We start from the raw sequence: 19,177 nt of genomic DNA, 5'->3' as shown, positions 1-19,177 counted from the left end.
GTGAGGACGAGTCTGGGGACAGCCCACATAACATAACATGTGTAACGCTGCGCGCTTTGCTACCATGTAACGCCGCGCGCTCTGCTACCATGTTACGCCGCGCGCTCTGCTACCATGTAACGCCGTTGTAATTTACAACTATAGGATAAGATGGATAGAGTGAAGAGTTCAAGTGTATAATTATACAGTGTTTCTGGACGCTGTAACACATGCGCGCCGAGATCATGTCTGAAATCGTCCATCTTATTTGTTTCTCTTCACAGGTGTCCCTTTTTGCTTGAATTTAAATGAAGTTACATGTAGCTCTATATCTATACCTCCGTCACTGGGGCACAAAGTCACTCCTTGTTCAGTGCTGGTTGCTCCAGCAGCAATTACCCAGTTAGAAGTATTACCCTGAGGCACCGCCAAATAAGTCTCATTCGTAGTCAGACTATAAGATTTCACCGCTCAGTAATGGTTATGTGTTCCTGTGTTTATCATCGAACAAAACGTGCCTCAAACATCCTTTGTCTTCAGAAGAAGACGGTAATGGAAGCCCAGTTATAGCTCAATTTACTTTGATTTGGTTGGGGAAAGAAGACGTTAGGCAGTTTATGTGGCGTGCGGTAAAGACTGATACCTATGCTGGTTTTAGACCTATCCACCAGCCTGAAAGGTGTTTCGTTGGGGTCGGCATTATCAGGATTTGACCTGAAAACCAGTGGATAAAACAATAGACCAATGCGAATTTAGTCCTAGGTGCGAGCGGGCTTTATTTAGAGACAATAGTCCCGTATTGGGATTCCTTTAACTGCATGCGAGAAATGGGGCAAATCGTCATGGTGATGAACTTTACCTCATTTTTGTGCATTTTTGTACAGTTGCACATGGAACATGGAAAGATACCTAAACACTCCTCCACACAATCATATCTATATGCTTTCACCGATGACCTATACATGCACCTGGTAATCACAGATATCTTTTTGCTGATAGTTACTCGTGAAGAAGGAAAATAGTGATGTGCGCGTTTTGGTTGATGTAAATGTTTGCCGTGCCCTGAGACTGCTTGTCGCGAAGCCGTATATAGTTAGCCATGTTTCGTTGACCACAGGTGAAAAAGAACCAAAAGGACATGAGTGAAAAACTTTCAATATCAGATTTTGCCATTCTGATTTTTTGCCAGAATGTTCGCCATGGTTATTGTGGAGAATGATTGAAAACCACCGTGTCATAATACTGGTCCCACATGCACCTGTTTTGCCAATAAGAAGGAAAAACGATACAAAATCAGATTACCGACGACCATGTTGGTTGGTCAATGTTTACAGCCCGTGGTAAAGTTTTTATTACGTTTCACGATTTGCTCTTGCTCAGGAACGGACACGCAATCTTCTCAAAGATGTATCGAGGCGGAAAAGAACTATAGACAGCGCTCGATATGGAACATTACTAAAGCTGCTGGTCAGGAATCGATAGGATGGTACACGGCTATTTTTTGTCGTTGTTATGACGTGCTGGAACTAACTGTACGGTCAAATGTGGTGTCTCTCACTCAGTGTATGAATTATCTTCACCTGCCTCATTTTGGTCCGTTGTTGGAGGTAACTCGCGTGTGCTGGGTGGATGATTCAAAATGCTTGGATGCCATCCTAACATTCAGGGCTCTCCCACACCTACGCGAGAAGCGGAATATGCAAGTCCCTGGCATACGAGGATGCTGGGATGCCAGTTCAAGAAGATTACTTCGTCAACTGTTGAAATGACGGTGACCGGCGCGCACAGAGGCGTTTTCACAGAAACTTCAGATAAACCAAGAAGAAGTGCTAGCTTTCTCAAGAAAGATACTCCAAGCATATCTCAGCCAGATTGTTTACGATTTCGTGTATAACAAAGTTGAAGGAGTGTATGACTTGCATGACTTATCGTGGCAATTTCATCGCTAGTTTATTAAAAAAGACCCAGTTATTTACAAACTTCTGATTAACATGACTAAGTATTCTGAAAGCCTGACCTAAATTACGGTGTATCCGGATCCACTTCATAACATTTTCCATCCCAAATACTCGTATAGTTTACATACAGAATCATTCGACGTGTTGTCAAAGGGGAATATGTTACTGCGTACACTGAAGAATTCCAAATCACAACCTATTGGTAAAGGGTAGGCAAATTTCCAGTATAGATTCCTCACGGTGGAGTTAATTCGGTCACCTAAATATCGGTTCGAGAAATACTTATTACAATTCGTTTGACCCGAATTACAGCGAACAGAGGAAAGTGCAAATAGTTATCAGAAGTTTTTCAGATTCAAGATGGCGAATACTAGATTCGGGTCTCTTTGGCTTCTTGCTGTTTTCTTCTTCGGGCTAGTTCTTGATGCTGCTTGTGGAAGTCCTATTGAGAAGCCCATTAAGGTTAATATCGAAGATGATGGATCTCAAAGGCCTCACATTATTCATTTGGAGGTGAATGTACTACCCGGGCCGGAAAAAGAGCAGCCGCTGTACGCCATTTCCTCGGACCCCAGCACAGAGGCAGGCGAAGGGAGTGGAGAACCGCCAGAGCCCAATGGTGGGACTGAATCAAAGTGAGTACTCGGTAAGGCCGACTTTATACACGTGATGAGATATTTGCGGGGTTTTGGTAAACGTTTCACCAGCTAAGAAATCGGCTTTGTGCCAATTTTGCCCTTTCATGATTGGCTAAAGGGTAAAGTAGGACAAAAGGTATCCCGAAATTACGGATAACCATGTGGTTTCTTTCAGTTTATGAGCGATGTTCAAAGCTTCCCTGGTCGAGTAAAGGTGTACAGACTGCGACATAATTCAACCATTCTCTCATCGAAGCTGCTTTACTGAATCACAAGGGATAGAGTTTAAGTCATTTACTGACATCTCTGATCGAGGAACGTGTCGTGTTTGCCCTGTTCACCCATCTCATCGTCAGTGAGACGCGTCACAAAGAACCGGTTTAGGAAGAATCCACTAATAAGACAGGATGCTTCTTAGTGTCAATCGTTCAAAAGTTTGTTCTTTCACATCCTGGATGAAAAAATGACGAAGACAGGCCCAGGAAGTATCGTCTTCATTTCGGTATTCTTTGATTCTTTTTTTCGTTACTATAAGAATACCGTCATGTTTTAAGGAATGTACAATGTATAACTAACCCCCTATAAAAACATTTTGTTTGGATCCCTGGTAGTTCGTTACAGTAAAGCTGGTAGCTCAGATCGAGATGGATGACTTAAAAATGTTCAAAATCTTCTCTGTCCTTGACATTTCAGTTGCATCATGATGACCCCTCAGAGTGTGAGGGGCTACGGAGGATGTAACATGACTGAGGTTGAGGAAAATTGCTACACCAATCCTATCTGTTCTGACAGTAGGTATTTTTCATGTAACAGACCAATGTCACCTCAGTCAAATGCCCTCCTGGGTGACGCAGTACAGTCATTCAGGTTCAAAGTTGTTGCTTCTTTAGGAAAGGGTTTCAGTGAAGAAATACAAAAGATACATGTATCGTGGTCAAACTTCTTGATGGATACACATCTCTGCAGGTTTTTTAGATCAAAAGAGAGTTTAAATTCGTTTTTGAAGACTTCAGCTGTATGAGGCACGGTTACCAAAGAAGTTTTCGTTCTCTCTCGTTCTCTTCAGAGAACTTTGTTAGTCTGTGAGAAGACGTCATGATAATTTACTTGCGATCTCATTTTAGCCTGTATCGCAGAGGACGGCACCATAAAGGTGATCGGATCGCCACTGTGGCCCGAACAGAACGACACGCAAATGTGTGAATGCGTGAGACCAGGTTCGATATATCACTCCCCGCCTGTTCCACCCCCTGGTGCCAGAGAGTGGCCACCGAGCAGACATTGTCGTCCCAACGGTAAGTGATGACGAGGGGAATCCACTCTGTATAGTGAGTCGTACTTTCGGCAGCGCCTTTGGCGCGGTGTACAACGTCATTAAAGTATAGCACCCCTGACGATGAATGAACGTGTAGCCCGTGGTCGACCAGTGATTACCAGAAGAGAGAAGAGTGACAGACAAATTTTGTCTGCCTGCCCAGAACTCATGTGATTTTGACCGTTTTTGTTGTATCATTGGCATGTGTTTTCTGAGTTGGTCTCTTACTGGTATCATTGTCTAACCAATGATTCGCTCCATCTTTGAGGAAGTGGATTACAAGTTATATAACATTGAAAGTATCCATCAGCTACAGGTGTACAAACCGCTTAGATCAGTAACTAACAAACACTGATTTGGTTTCTCCGTTGTGGCCATATCACAACGATACTCGACTAAACTTTATCGTCCGAAAACCTGCATAAATGTAAGGTCAGAATTTTGGAAGGTGAAGGGCGTCTAACGAATTTCTCCCTGTTTCTTAAATTTTCTAATGTATTATTTTGGACACGACCCCACACATTACATATTTTCGCTTCAGGTTGCACGTTTCCAGGTAATAATACACTCATTCAACCAGGAGCCACAGTCGAATTGAACGGCACGCCGTGCTTCTGCGAGGCAGGACCGGATCCAAATCTTATGGATTATGCCTTCCTTTACCACCTAAAGTGCCACCCAACTACATCCGATGAGGACACCTCTGCGTCTATTGAGGTTACCAGTGCGTCTAATGAGGCTATAGTCGTGCCTAATGAGGCCGAGGCCAACCCTGCGTCTAATGAAGACACCCCTGCGTCTGATCAAGAGGAGGATACACCCGATGCATAGGAAGGAGTAAGCAGTGAAGTTGCTAGACAACGTTGTGAAATGACATTTGGTTTATAATGCAGCAGTACCAGTTGACCCATTCCCTGTATGCTAGAGACAATCATCATTACATAAATCCTTCAACAGTTAATAGCGGGATAATCATCTAATTTAGTTGCTTTCTGGTTAATAAACACTTTTGCGCAGTTTGACATGAAGTGGTCGTATCACCAATGATTTCAGTATAATTATTGCTGTGGATCTATTTGCAACACTTCCAGAGGAGAACGGAAGTGCGGAAGTGCGCTATCGGGTGATATCACTCTCCTCTGGCCAGAGAAATTAAAATTGCCCTCGACAGTGCTTTACCTCTGATAAAGGATGCAATTGCCATCACCAAGGGTTGATCAAGAGCTTTCTGAAAAATAGAAATCGTAGCGCTGCTACAAACGATCGTTCGACAATAGAATCGCATTCGGTAGGCCTATATCCTTCAACCTGTATAGCCTATAGGAGCAATTGTCAAAGATAAAGTTTTTGTCAATTTTCTAACAAATAAAAAAAGGAATTTGAATAAAAACAAAATTGATTTGAGGTTGTTAGATCAAAGTGCGTCTCTGTCTGTGTGTGGAGCCAGGATCATGTCATGACATGATGGATTTGGCATTGCATAGGCCTACTACAATCTGCCAATGAGAGGACCAGCTATATTTGCTCCGTAGATTAAAAGTACAAAGTAAACTGTGCGAGTCAATCACAAAGCAACGGTTACCATTTGCGAGGCTGGGAAATTGTGCATATCATTGATATATTATGATACCAACATTATCGGACATCCCTTTTTTCGCACCAATCTTCACACACAAACGATTCGCTGAACCACGGATCTACAGCTAGAGTGCTATAGATCCGTGGCTGAACTCGGCACCCAATGTTACTAGGTGGTATGCATTGGGATAATGAGGTGGTAATGGACCGAGAACCCAGCCTAACGAGGCACGATGGATGAGGAGGCTGGCTCACATGGTTGCTCATTTACCGGGATTCGAAGACACACAAGCTTAAATTGGACGGAAGTTACTATCCTCATGAGAGATGAAAACTACTAAGTGTGCTTTTGTATTTGAGCAGGCGCCAGCCAGGAGCCAATGCATTACACAGTGCAGTGCATTGCATCGTTTTAGCATCACCATGAAGTGCAGTACAATGCACTGTGTAATGCATTGACTCGTGGTAGGAGGATACTTAACCACAAAAATAAACTTTGGCAGCGTTTTTGAGCACAAAATACATTGTATCAAATGAAAGGTATTTCTTACAGCATATCAATCAGTTTCAGTGTCAGCTCAACACTTGATTTTTGTTACAGCCTGATATTGGGTTGATGCGCCTTGTTTACTACTAACAGCAGCCACATCACAGGCAATTGATCCGTTGAAGTCTTAGCAGGATGGGAGTTTCCCGCAGATTCACGCTCGTTTACATCTTGACCCTCAATGTACATTATATTGTCATTGCTCAGCTTCCAGAAAACGCGCGGAGTCTATACGGAGGCTATGGCATGATGTATGTTGCAATATTCAATAAAAATATTTTTCATGCAATATTGATTTTTGTTCATTCATCGTTTCATTTTTGATGCAATGTTACACTTTTTTATGCAATGTTAAAATTTCCATTCAATGTGTGTTCATATTTGATGCAATGTTACATTTCTTTATGCAATGTTTACTCGATAATTGTTCATTCAATATTTCATATTTGATGCAATAATTCACTTTTTTCATGCAATAATGTTCAAATTTTCATTCGATAGTTGCCCTGATAATTGATCATTCAATGTTTCGTATTCGATTCAATGTTTTACTTTTTTATGAAATAACGATTTCTAAATTTCATAAAATGATCATGTAATATTTGGCAATTATTCATTCAATGTTGGCGGAAACTTTTTCATTCAATAATTTGCGAAAATATTTATGCGAAAACTGCATTGTGGGTCATATTAGAAACGCGGACGCTGATTGGCTAATCTCGTGACGGGGAATAAGACAGACGTACCAAAAGCTCCATTGTTGTGTACATGCTGTCAATGGCTGTATGAATGAGACCAAACCATACAATTGTGATTGTCGTGATAGCCTCCCTCCAAGCTCGTATCAAACGACTTTGGAAAAAGTTGTGTACAATGTGCTAGTGGTATAACGCTCCTATTCCACTACACGAGATTAGCCAATCAGCGTCTTCGTTTCTAATATTACCCACAATGCAGTTTTCGCATAAATATTTTCACAGATTATTGAAAGAAAAAGGTTGCGCCAACATTGAATGAATAATTGCCAAATATTGCATGAAAATTTAATCGTAATTGCATGAAGAAAATTGAAAACATTGCATCAAATATGAAACTTTGAATGCATATTATCGAATGAAAATTTGAACATTGCATGAAAAAAGTGTAACATTGCATCAAAAAATAAAACGATGAATGAACAATTATCCGGGCAATTATCAAATGAAAATTTGAACATTGAATGAAAAAAGTGAAACATAGCATCAAATATGAAACATTTAATGAACAATTATCGAGTGAACATTGCATAAAGAAATGTAACATTGCATCAAATAAACACACATTGAATGGAAATTTTAACATTGCATGAAAAAAGTGTAACATTGCATCAAAAATGAAACGATGAATGAACAAAAATTAATATTGCATGAAAAATATTTTTATTGAATATTGCAACATATATCATGCCATAGGAGGCAATACCGCTGGAAGTTCGGTAGCTCTCGTTTACGTATACATCCACAAGTACAAGCATTCTCCAACACCTCCAAAGCAGGGATGATATCCAAGCATATTGTAGGACCGTGCCTTATCACACTACTATCAATGCGCTTGAGTATGATGTACAAGGACTATGCATACGTGCAACTGATCATGACGACTGAGTTTCCTCGGGCGTTTGATCTTTCGACCTTGACCGCTCAAGGCTTTGTCAATACATGTCACCTTCAAGCCAATTCCGGAATGCAGACGGAATCTTCCTTACGACATCAATTGAAATCCAAATAACATCACAAGATACAATACCATGACAATGTATTTCAATTAAGGTATCGATATTGACTGGTTAATGGAAATCTTCGATATCTCAGACTTTCGTAAGGGAGGGTTCATTGATTATTGACTCTGGCGATAGCTCAGGAGGATGAATCCGATGATGAAGATAATAATTATGTTTTGGATTGTTTCATTCTGGCAGAATGTGGAATCCGATGATCACCTGCCGGGCCAGCATTTTGCCCGGGCGTTTTAGCGTCTTTCACCAAGATAAGAAAATAATCACACCGGCTGATCGCCATTATGTTGAATAAAGTATCTTCATGTATGCACCGTACGGTAGTTTATTTCGTCGCAGCAGAATGTTTCACTGAATAAATATATAATTGTACTCTAGTGTCTGTTGTAGCAAGCCAACATTTATATATATTTTATCTCGTTTCCATCGCTTCTTGAAATTAATGAATGTCATTTTACGTTCTACATACTGCTTTTGTCGTGAGTGAACTCGACATAAATTAAACACGCAGCCGACCTTTCTTCGTTTTTTTCATTTCTTTTTTTGACGATGTTGCCAGCCACGTTAACTTCGCCAATAATTCGTGACCGGTGAAGCGTCCTTCGCCCCCAAGGCCCGTGCTTTATGTTCAAGATTAAAATATCTTCGATCAAATTAAGATAGTTGTATCGCCCTGGGTGTTCCCGGATATTACATATCTAACGCAGCGAAAGAACCAATCATTGCAGTCCAGTACATATCACGCACCTCGCTGCGTGATCTCGTGATATTTTGGGTGGTAACTTTCCAACGGGAATGAAGAATGTTATAAAGAACTAATCCATGCCTTTTATTAAATTCTTCTTTTGATAATTCTTTCAAAGATAACACGATTTGACGTATACATATACATTTAAGTTGAACTGTATTCACCCGGGCAAACCAGTGTGTCTTCTTCTCTCCAGGGCCCTCTCGTTGTCGATCCGTCGGTGGAGATAATCTGATTTGCGCGGGAAATCAAAAAGGCATGGAAAGATATAAACGGAAGAGAAGCTAACAGGAGAGTCGGTCAAGGTCATCTGATTATCTGAGGCGGGCCACTGAAGCAGCCAGTCTCTTCCAGTTCAACTGCGTTTTCGTTTTTTTAATAGAAATTAGTGATATTGACATTCGGTGCAATGAAATCAATATATGCAGCGTCGGCGGAGAACTGGTTTGCGCCGACACAGACCAGTCTGAAAGCCTCGTCATCATATGGATAGGGGGAGTCACCTGGAAATACGGTCAAGGTTGCCTGGCCCGCTGAAGACGCTATACCAAAGCGGTCTGAGTCCTTTATCTCACCGGCGAAGTATTCATCATCGAGGAGATTGATTGCATTTGGTGGGTGACCAAGGCTGTATTTGTCCTCCTTATAGAACCTGATGGTCGGGATGGGATCGCCTTTTGCTCTGCAGATGAACGTGAAACCCTGAAAATGACGAAAAATAATTAACCACAACGATCAGAAAGGTTCAGGATAAAAAAAGTCCACGAGTAATACTCGTTCTTGGTATTCTGTCAGTGTCAAGAAAAGCCACCCTACGAGTGCTGAGTAGTCGCTTCAAGCTTTGCAAGTGACATTGACGCATTGGCACTGCTGGTGAAAGCGTTATTTACCGTCCGGCCGAAGCACCGTCAGCTACGTTTACAACACATGTTTAGAGTGTTCGATTACGTGTGTAAGCGTGACAGCGTTCGTTTTATTTCCCAAGTGATGTCACAACTAGCACGCCTCTGTGATCACTTCGCTGAGCCGCCGGTTTCTTCGGGAAAGCCACGTGTTTTTGCGACAAGATGGCAAACGTTGCAATATCCGAGGTGAGGAAAGTAGTTCTACCCCGTCCAAAATTTTATATATTGCGGAAATATGATTGAAAACGAAAAAGAAATGAAGAGGCTAGTAGTTGCCTAGGAGCAGTAACGTGGCGTGGCACAATGGTTGTCTACAATACAGTAGTTCGGTTCCTGCTCCTGGAATAGTTTTCTACCGTGGTCTGACACGTCTAATGGGTTGATTGACCTACATTGACTTACATTTGCAAATGTCTCCTCATCCAAAGGCACCACATCCTCAAGGTCTGTCGTAGTCTCGACCGCCTCTGTGACTATTGTTCTAAATGGCACGTTGGTCACCACCTCACCTTGAGCCGCGCTGCAAATAAAATCTGCCTTCTTGTCGCTCTGTGAGGGAACTTCGAAGATACTGGTCATCATTCCAGGATACTCGGTACTGCCTAAGGGATCCAACACTTCGCCATCGTTCATACCATTTAAAGCAACCGCTACGTAAGGAGTTTGTTCACCTCCCTCGGCCAAACATTGAAACACCAAGGGCACTTTCATGTTTCCATCCTGGAGAAATGGGATTAGAATTGTGCCATCTGAGTCAACGAAACCGATTTTGACACCGTTTTCATCCGTTGGAAACCGCACCCCGCTATGCCATTGATGTGAGATGATCCCGATCGCTGGTCTTGCGATGTCCATCAGTTTGATTTGCGTCATTGCCCAAATAACGAGCCCTCCTTGCCAATAATCCTGGCCGCTATAAAGTAGATTGGCTTCAGTGCGTAAAGTCATCGCTTCGACATCACCGAGTGTCTCTTGCCGCTTCGTTAGGACCATCACTCCGACGACGCTTTTGCCGTACCTTGGACCACGCGCCCCAGAGCTAGACTGAAACTCAATACGAATAGGATCGCGGCTACGTATACCATTACGCATATTCAGAATTCCATTTTTCCCAATAGTTCTGAAATAGGCCATAGAGCGAAAGACTTCCAGGGTGGCATCATTGACCTCCATTCCCACCTTCATTCTGGCCTCAGATTTTCCGCTCAGGTCGATAAAGGGTTTTGGCACACTGAGCGCAGTGGGTAGGTCTACGCCAGTCATATTCAACCAGTAAACCATATTTCCCTCTATAGTTATTGCATTGCAGGGGTGGTCAAGTTGAAGGGTGAGAAAGATGCGATCTTGGTCGAACGAATCGAGATGAAGGGAGAACGAATACGAGTTCGAACCTTCGGATTCAGTCTTCGTTCTCATGCTTCCTGTATCTACAAAACAAAAGATCGCGATATACTTGTGATGTTAAGTAATACTTAAAAGATCAAATGACCCATTGAATATTTCTTTAGAGAATGACGGTACTCTAGCGCCATCTAACTTCGCAGTAAATAACTTTGCTTTACACATGTTGGTCTACCAAATAACCACAACCATGAAGCTCCTTTAATACTACATTTATAGTAGGCCCTATACACAAAAAAGATTTCCTTGAACTAGGTCTCACCTTTCTCTTGCACCGGGATGAAATAGCTGTTGTAGTAATTATCTTCGTGGTTTTGAATGGTTTTAACAAATGCCCAGGAAGCTTGAGGTTTAAAGGGCGTTGTTACCCTCAAGGTCACATCAAGCGGACCTCCCTTGACCAATTCCTCCCTTGCCGGATGAGTCGTAACCTCGCGGATCTTACCCAGCTTCGCTTTGGTTGTGCAACTAGTATCTTGGTAGTAACCATTTGTCTGTAAAAGAGTACATAGACGGTTTACTGGAAGTAGGCCAGGCATATACAATAAACTTGTTTATAATGTAACTTGCAAAATGTGAAGAAGAAGGAAGATACTTTGAGCTCAAACCACACGAGCGAAGATCGGGCTCAGCTCAGTATCAGCTCAGCGGCTCCACCCACCTAATCCCCGGGCGGTGTGGACGTCTAATTGGAGACCAATAACGCAAGAAGCGATATGGCAATTTAAATGATGGTAAACCGTTAACTTTCAACACTGTGTGGATTAGCAATTTTCGGATGGAACAAAAAAACCAAATGTTTACTTACCACGTCTTGCAACAAGAAGATGGAGAAAATGCTAATAGCGATTTCGCTGAAAACACCCATGTTTGCTGCGATGGCCAGTAACTGGTATAGAGTGAAAGACTGTTGTCCTATGTACAGCTTGACCTTTTACTACAGAGGCTGAATAAGTTGTTAATATGATGATTATGATAGCATATAATTATATGCAATCGAAAATAGCAATCGACGACGATTCGACAATTTTGTCATTACTTCATAGATTTTCTACAATAATGTTGCCATCTGCATAATCAAGCATAGAATAGAGAGGACTGTCTCTAACCAGCTATTGGTCAGAAAGACAGGTAATTTGGGGGGAGGGGGGGGGGTGCGTTGGTCACCATCTGGTTTACGTTAGATCTTCCGTCAAGGGGCCAAAAAACTTCCTTTTTGGGTCGCTATGCAGGTCGGTTTCAAACACGATAAACGAGCACCGATAGTCAGGTGCTTTACGAGTGCCCCCCCCCCCCCCTGCAGCAGAACTGGCACTTTTAAAAAATGGAGGACGTCATTTAATTGCAAATGATTCAATCTCCATAACAATTTTAGCGATAAGTTATTCAGAAGAGCAACGGAATAGATTTCTAAATAACCAGTACAATAACACTTTATTCTAATCTTTAAGCCATGAAAACTCGAAACGAGAAATCCGTAAAAAGCATTTCCAATGCGTTTAGGAGTTAATCAATAAAATGTTAGCATTTAAGTCAGCAAATCCGTCCATTTAATTTCGCAATTGCATTTACATTAGAAAAATATCTCTGAGCTAGGACATGAATATAGCCATACATTTACCGCTAACAATGGCTACAACGCAGCAACTTACTCCTCTAGATATGGATTATACTATCGTTGATGATAAATAAAAAACTTTACGATTATTACACTTATTTACATGCTCCTGCACGGACAAGCTTGAAAACCTCATCATGCCATGGAAGGGAAGCTACCAGGAGAGACGGTCAAGGCCATCTGACCCTCCGAAGCGGGACACTAAAGCGGCTAGTCTCTTCCAGCTCCTCCGCGTTTTCGTTTGTTTCAATAGAAATTAGTGATATTGACATTCGGTGCAATGAAATCAATAGATGCTGCGGCGGCGGTGAACTGGTTCGCGCCGACACAGACAAGTCTGAAAGCCTCGTCATCATGTGGATAAGGGGAGTCACCTGGAAATACGGTCAAGGTTGCCTGGCCCGCTGAAGACGCTACACGAATGCGGTCCGAGTCCTTTATCTCCTCGACGAAGTATTCATCATCGAGGAGATCGATTGCATTTGGTGGGTGACCAAGGCTGTATTTGTCCTCCTTAAAGAACCTGATGGTCGGGATGGGATCGCCTTTTGCCCTGCAGCTGAAGGTAAATCCCTGAAAAATATGGAAAATAATTAACCGCTATGATCAGAAAGGTTCATGATCAGAAAAGTCCACGAGTAATACTTGTCTTGGAAGACTGGGTCAAGTTTGCGAAGAAAAGCCACCCTACGAGTGCTGCGTAGTCGCTTCAAGCTTTGCAAGTGACCTTGGTACCATAGGCCTACTCGTGAAAGCGGTAATTACCGTGCCGCCGAAGTATAATTAGCTACATGTACGTTTACTACACATGTGTAGCGTGTTCGATTACGTGTAAGCGTGCCAGCGTTCGTATAAAGTAACGTCTCAACTATACATGTACTAGCGCTTCTGTGGCGCCCGGCCGCAGTGATCATTTCGCCGCTGTGCCACCGGTTACTTCGGGAAAGTCAGGTATTTTTGCGACAAGATGGCAAACGGTGAGAAAATTAGATCTACCTCGTCCAACGTTTAAATATGATTTTGATATATTAATATGTTGCGGAAATATGATAGGAAATGAATTTTAACAGGCTCGTAGTTGCCTAGGAGCAGTAGAGTGGCCTGGCTTAGTAGTTGCCTACAATATGTAACAGTAGTTCGGCGGCCTGCTCCTGGAATAGTTTTTACCGTGGTCTGACATGGCTTATGGGTTGATTGACCAAATAGATGGCCTAACTTACATTTGCGAATGTCTCCTCATCCAAAGGCACCACATCCTCATGGTCTGTCGTAGTCTCGACCGCCTCTGTGATTATTGTTCTAAATGGCACGTTGGTCACCGCCTCACCTTGAGCGGCGCTGCAAATGAAGTCTGCCTTCTTCTCGCTCTGTGAGGGAACTTCGTAGATACTGGTCATCAATCCAGGATACTCGGTACTGCCTAAGGGATCCAACACTACGCCATCGTTCGAATCATTCAAAGCAACCGCTACGTAAGGAGTTTGTTCGACTCCCTCGGCCAAACATTGAAACACCAAGGGCACTTTCATGTTTCTATCCTGGAGAAATGGGAATAAGCTCGTTCCATCTGAGTCAACGAAACCGATGAAGTGACGGTTTTCGTCCCTTTGAATCAGAAACCTATTATATGATTGACGTGTGAAGATACCGATGACGGGTCTCGCTTCGTGGTCTCTCAGTTTGATTTGCGTCATCGCCCAAATGACGAGCCCTCCATGCCAATATCCCCGGCCGCTATAAAGTAGATTGGCTTCAATGCGAAAAGTCATCGCCTCGATATCACTGAGTTTCTCTGGCCGCTTCGTTAGGACTATCTCTCCGGCGACGCTTTTGCCGTATCTTGGAGCACGCACCCCAGAGCCAGCCTGAAACTCGATACCAATAGGATCGCGACTACCTGAACCATAACGCATATTCAGAATTCCATTTTTCCTAACATAACTAAAATAGCCAATCGAGTGGAAGTTTTCCAGGATGGCATCATTGACCTCCATTCCCACCTTCATTCTGGCCTCAGATTTTTCGCTCAGGTCGATAAAGGGTTTTGGCACACTGAGCGCAGTGGGTAGGTCTACGCCCGTCATGTTCAACCAGTATACCATATTTCCCTCTATAGTTATTGCATTGCAGGGGTGGTCAAGTTGAAGAGTGAGAAAGATGCGATCTTGGTCGAACGAATCGAGATGAAGGGAGAACGAATACGAGTTCGAAACTTCGGATTCAGTCTTCGTTCTCATGCTTCCTGTATCTACAAAACAAACGATCACGATATACTTGTGGTGTAAAGTAATACTTAAAAGATCAAATGACCCATTGAATATTTCTTTAGAGAATGACGGTACTCTAGCGCCATCTAACTTCGTAGTAAATAACTTTGCTTTATACATGCAGGTTTACCAAATAACTACAATGTACAAGCTCCTTTAATACTAATACATGAAAAATATTTCCTTGAACTAGGTCTCACCTTTCTCCGGCACCGGGAAACTAAAGCTGTTGTAGTAATTATCTTCAACGCTTTGAACGGTTTTAACAATTGCCCAGGAAGCTTTAGGCTTAAAGGACGTTGTTACCCTCAAGGTCACATCGAGTTGACCTCCCTTGACCAATTCCTCCATTGCCGGAGATGTCGTAACCTCGTGGATCTTGCCCAGCTTCGCTTTGGTGGTGCAACTAGTATCTTGGTAGTAACCATTTGTCTGTAAATGCACAAGTTGCATGTTACGAGTAATATACATAAACGCTTGATGAAATGTATTAAACAAGCTGTGATCCATGCATTTAGCGGCGATAAACAAATTCTGGATGGAACAAAAAAAGGTGTTTACTTACCATGTACTGCAACACGAGGACGTAGAAGACACAGAAAGTGATTTCGCTAAAAACACCCATGTTTGCTGCGGTGGCCAGTAACTGGTATAGAGCGAAATACCGTTCTCCTATGTATAAACTGACCGTACTACTGAGGTTGCATACGTGGTTAATATGATGGTTTTGATAGCATATAACCATATGAAGTCGGAAATGGCAATGGACGACTAATCGACAATTTTGTCATTATCTTAGATTTTCTCCAATATTGTTGCTACATAAAGCATAGAATAGAGAGGACTGTTTTAACCAGCTGTTGTCCAGAAAGACTATATGAAAAGTGCTGATGAACTCTTTCGCTGCATTTTTAAATCAGGCAAAAGTTGTTCTGACCCATCCTGAGAGGAATCAGGGTTCAGAGCCGCAGAAGCGAAAGTAAAACCCCGGATTTCCTCGTGTGGTTCGTACCCTGTTAGTAAAAGTGTTCTTCTGCATGGAACTCTGCACGCGAAACTGTGCTGCGATTACGCTGAACGAATACCGGTCTTCGTGCCGTGTACCAGCCCCTGTGGTATCGATTCTCCACCAGCACCGGGAATCAGCCAAGAAGTCATCGCTAAATTCGCGCCTGTAAAAAACATGCGACTGCGGCAAGAAGGAGAGCCTTTTGGAGTGGCATGAGTGGCACCCGGCATGAGCTCGATCGTGTGGAAGTCGCAAACATAGCAACTAAGTATCGTTGCTATTTTATTTCATCTGACGTTATTGAGCGAAATAGCTTTCATTAGTTTTTCTCCCAATCGGCAAATCTGGCTGGTCGGTGAATGCGGCCAATTTTGTTTTTCAACTATCTGTCTTGGCGACTTGCTCATTATGTCATTATGAACGTCCATCGAGACTTCCTTCTCAATTCATTTCCCCTTCATAATCACAATCACATCTCCTCTTGCGAGACAGATGGTCGGTAATAAGGGTGCCGACATGCGCAAGGTGCAAATGATAAACATGGACGGAAGTATTCCAGCTATTTCAGACTTGGGCTTTAAAAATCTAAAGTAGTGAACCATGACAAAATTGGAACACGTAGTATCAGAAACTTATATCTGCATGGTTTGAACACCAGGGTAAAAAGCTAACGGAAAATGCTGGAACCTACATGCTGGTTTAAAGCAAATATCTTACTTCTGCCATACACAGTCATTTTGCGAAGATTATGGGTCCACAATCGTCTTGCTACTGAACCATCCGTAGCCTAATTCCTGTCACATCCGTCATTGCCCGTAGGGCTTTCGTACTGGGGTCAAAACAGCCATTGGAACGAGCAACCAATTTCCCCCACTCTCCCCGGGGTCTCGTTCAAAGACTTCTAATACCGCCAGATAAAATGGGATGCGCACCATGCGTTATTTATAACTAGCTTGACTAGAGTTGGATTTAAAGACAATTTGGTTTTGAAACTGTTCCCATGATAAGGAGATTTACAATGCTTTATGAGGAATGAAGATGGCTCGAACCGGCCTCGTTTATTCTTTGAGATGGCGAAAGAGGGCTGTTTAAGGGTTTCGGTAGATTTCGCTAACAATAGTATGCATGAACTTAGCGGTAGGACTTAACCCCAACGTTTTAATATTGCTAATGCCAATCGAGCAACTTGGTCCTTCGTACCTGTGCAACTCAGTTCTCGCTATCACCTTTCCGTCAGAAAACAGAAAGAAAACATACATGTACGTATAAAACTGTGTATGCAAGCCAATTTCATCACCGGTAATGCTGTTCACCCCTTTAAGGCAACGGTTTTCTGGATGATCTGAACACCATCATCAACTTCCAACCACCTACTTAGAAATTCACCACCTGATGAAGAACCATTAAGCTCGTTTCTAGCGTACCGATTTTAACATTGGTAATACATTTTACCCTTTTCGAAGCAAGATCGACTGAGATGTTCTACCTATTCACTGGTCTTTAAATAAGGTGCCAAGTAATCTAATCAGTCAGAATCTTATTGGGACTGGCACAGTGTCTAACTGCATTCCTTCATCTATATAATGTGATAAGCCAGCAAACGCGCGGTAACATTATATGTGGTAATAAGGCTGAGTAATGGGGCTTTCAATCACCCACGTCTCACGGCAGTGCCTCAATCATCGTCAGATAAAATGCTATCCGGGAATGATTGATTTTGAAGGGGAAGTAAGACTTAGAAGCTGAAGCACAGACTTTTCGGATACAAAGACCTGCAGTTTGGTGTCATATTATATAATATTGACATTGAAACAAGCACGACTACTTCCAACAGTATATATGTGTATTTGCCCTTGCCGGTTAAGGCCATCGATCCCCATGGATGCAGTTTCGTGGGGTTGATGTCAACAATGATTTGCCCAGATAATCCTTTGATAAGACATTAGAATAATGCACGAATCAAAATATTATTACCAGTTTGCCTTATGAAAGATAAGTGGCCTTAATTCAATCAAAACAATATTAATAACTTGCCTAAAGTTAAACTCGCCGGGAGCTCAACAATGGATTGCGTCGTTCAGCACGACATGATGGATGGCTATGGACGGATTTGGAGCGGATTTACAGCTCTGATTCTCAAAATCGATGGTCGTAATGCCATAAAGTGTTCAAATTGCCATGCGGGCCAAATTAACCAGTCACTTTAAGTTTAACGATTATAGGAAATTCCCGTAATGGCTTTTCATAATTAAACCGTGAGCGAAATATACCATTAATGACATCCGAATTCACTTCCAGATTTTTATGACAGCATCTGACGGGTTTTTTTCGATTTCAAATCGAGAGCAGAGAACATCAGTATAGAGATTGCCAGTGTAGGCTAGTATCTGTTCGTGTTTTTGTGTGGGTACTTCCCCTCCAACACATCGAATGTTTTTTTTTTGTGTTCTGTCAGTAGTCGCCATGTCCGCGAATAGGGCACCAATACAAAGCAGAAACATTTATCACTGGAACAATTCAGAATGTTATAACATCGATTTTTTGAATAGCATAATGCTGACTCGGTGACTGGATCATTAATATACGGCCGTTATGCAGAGTAAGCCAAACCGAAATAGAATACACTATAGAAATTTTACTCCACGCCATTAAGATATAATATAAAGACCCATTAGATCCTAATTTAATTAAAATGTCCATCATAGTAAATTGAGACGACACCCGCGGCATCCATATAACACATCATTAGCTGTAAGTGATGGGTGCCATAGAACCTTTGACATAAGAAAGCTCCAGTAATCAAGTAATGAAAAAACCGACAAGGGTTTGGTGATGTAAAATATCACTAATAACTGACAGAAGAAAAAGTGAATGGCATGTGATACTTCTAAGTTGTCGACAAGTGGTTAAAAAAGTGGTACAGTTCAAAGCCATGATGTGCAATTTAAGATCGCCATTGGAGAAGATGCCATAGGCCCTACGTGTATACCGTATACTTGCACTTGGCGGTTAAGCATCATCGACCCTCACGAAAGCGGTTTCGTGTGGTGGATGTTATTGAGCTTTGCCCTGTAAACCCTTTGATAAGACAGGCGAACAATGGGAATTTAGGTCAAGGTGTCAATAGCCTTTGTTTAAAGACAAAACATGTGAGACAAAAGGCCGTGCACGGCCTGAATTCTCTTTACTGCGAGGTCTTAGGGGCTAAATAACGTAGTGGAAAAGGAAAACAGTGTATGTTTCCGACACAGAATTCGAATCTACGATGATAATCACAAACCACATTTTCAATATTGCATTGCATGGGGTTTTGTGTTGAGATACTATTACTCCCTTGGCATAGGAATTTGAAAACCATGACCCCAAACTTCACATGACATTCATTATAAGCATCACTTCCTTTGCTTACAAAAGACGCGTGGAACGAAAAGAAAAAGGAC

The 19,177-nt window shown here is 42.2% G+C and overlaps 4 protein-coding genes across 4 annotated transcripts in view; 1 reads left to right on the top strand and 3 right to left on the bottom strand.

Moving 5' to 3' along the window:
- The window catches only part of LOC135495357 (aquaporin-4-like), a 38,290-nt gene that overhangs the window by 8,945 nt on the left and 10,168 nt on the right, over positions 1 to 19,177 (bottom strand). The window lies entirely within an intron of this gene.
- On the top strand, positions 1,988 to 5,285 carry LOC135495358 (uncharacterized). Its single transcript, XM_064783869.1, has 4 exons — positions 1,988 to 2,572; positions 3,269 to 3,366; positions 3,700 to 3,870; positions 4,432 to 5,285. The coding sequence occupies exons 1-4, from the start codon at positions 2,298 to 2,300 to the stop codon at positions 4,719 to 4,721; spliced, it is 834 nt and encodes a 277-aa protein (XP_064639939.1). The 5' UTR covers positions 1,988 to 2,297; the 3' UTR covers positions 4,722 to 5,285.
- LOC135495356 (uncharacterized) lies at positions 8,613 to 11,774 on the bottom strand. The gene is made up of 4 exons (XM_064783867.1): positions 11,652 to 11,774; positions 11,106 to 11,337; positions 9,845 to 10,869; positions 8,613 to 9,239 (listed from the first exon to the last, which is right to left on the bottom strand). The coding sequence occupies exons 1-4, from the start codon at positions 11,709 to 11,711 to the stop codon at positions 8,913 to 8,915; spliced, it is 1,644 nt and encodes a 547-aa protein (XP_064639937.1). The 5' UTR covers positions 11,712 to 11,774; the 3' UTR covers positions 8,613 to 8,912.
- On the bottom strand, positions 12,377 to 15,385 carry LOC135495355 (uncharacterized). Its single transcript, XM_064783866.1, has 4 exons — positions 15,294 to 15,385; positions 14,929 to 15,160; positions 13,682 to 14,709; positions 12,377 to 13,034 (listed from the first exon to the last, which is right to left on the bottom strand). The coding sequence occupies exons 1-4, from the start codon at positions 15,351 to 15,353 to the stop codon at positions 12,708 to 12,710; spliced, it is 1,647 nt and encodes a 548-aa protein (XP_064639936.1). The 5' UTR covers positions 15,354 to 15,385; the 3' UTR covers positions 12,377 to 12,707.

Source organism: Lineus longissimus, chromosome 11, assembly GCF_910592395.1.
Source record: "Lineus longissimus chromosome 11, tnLinLong1.2, whole genome shotgun sequence".
Taxonomy (NCBI): Eukaryota; Metazoa; Nemertea; class Pilidiophora; order Heteronemertea; family Lineidae; genus Lineus; species Lineus longissimus.
Note: the sequence above shows the minus strand (reverse complement) of the source record. Positions and strands in the feature narration are given on the sequence as shown.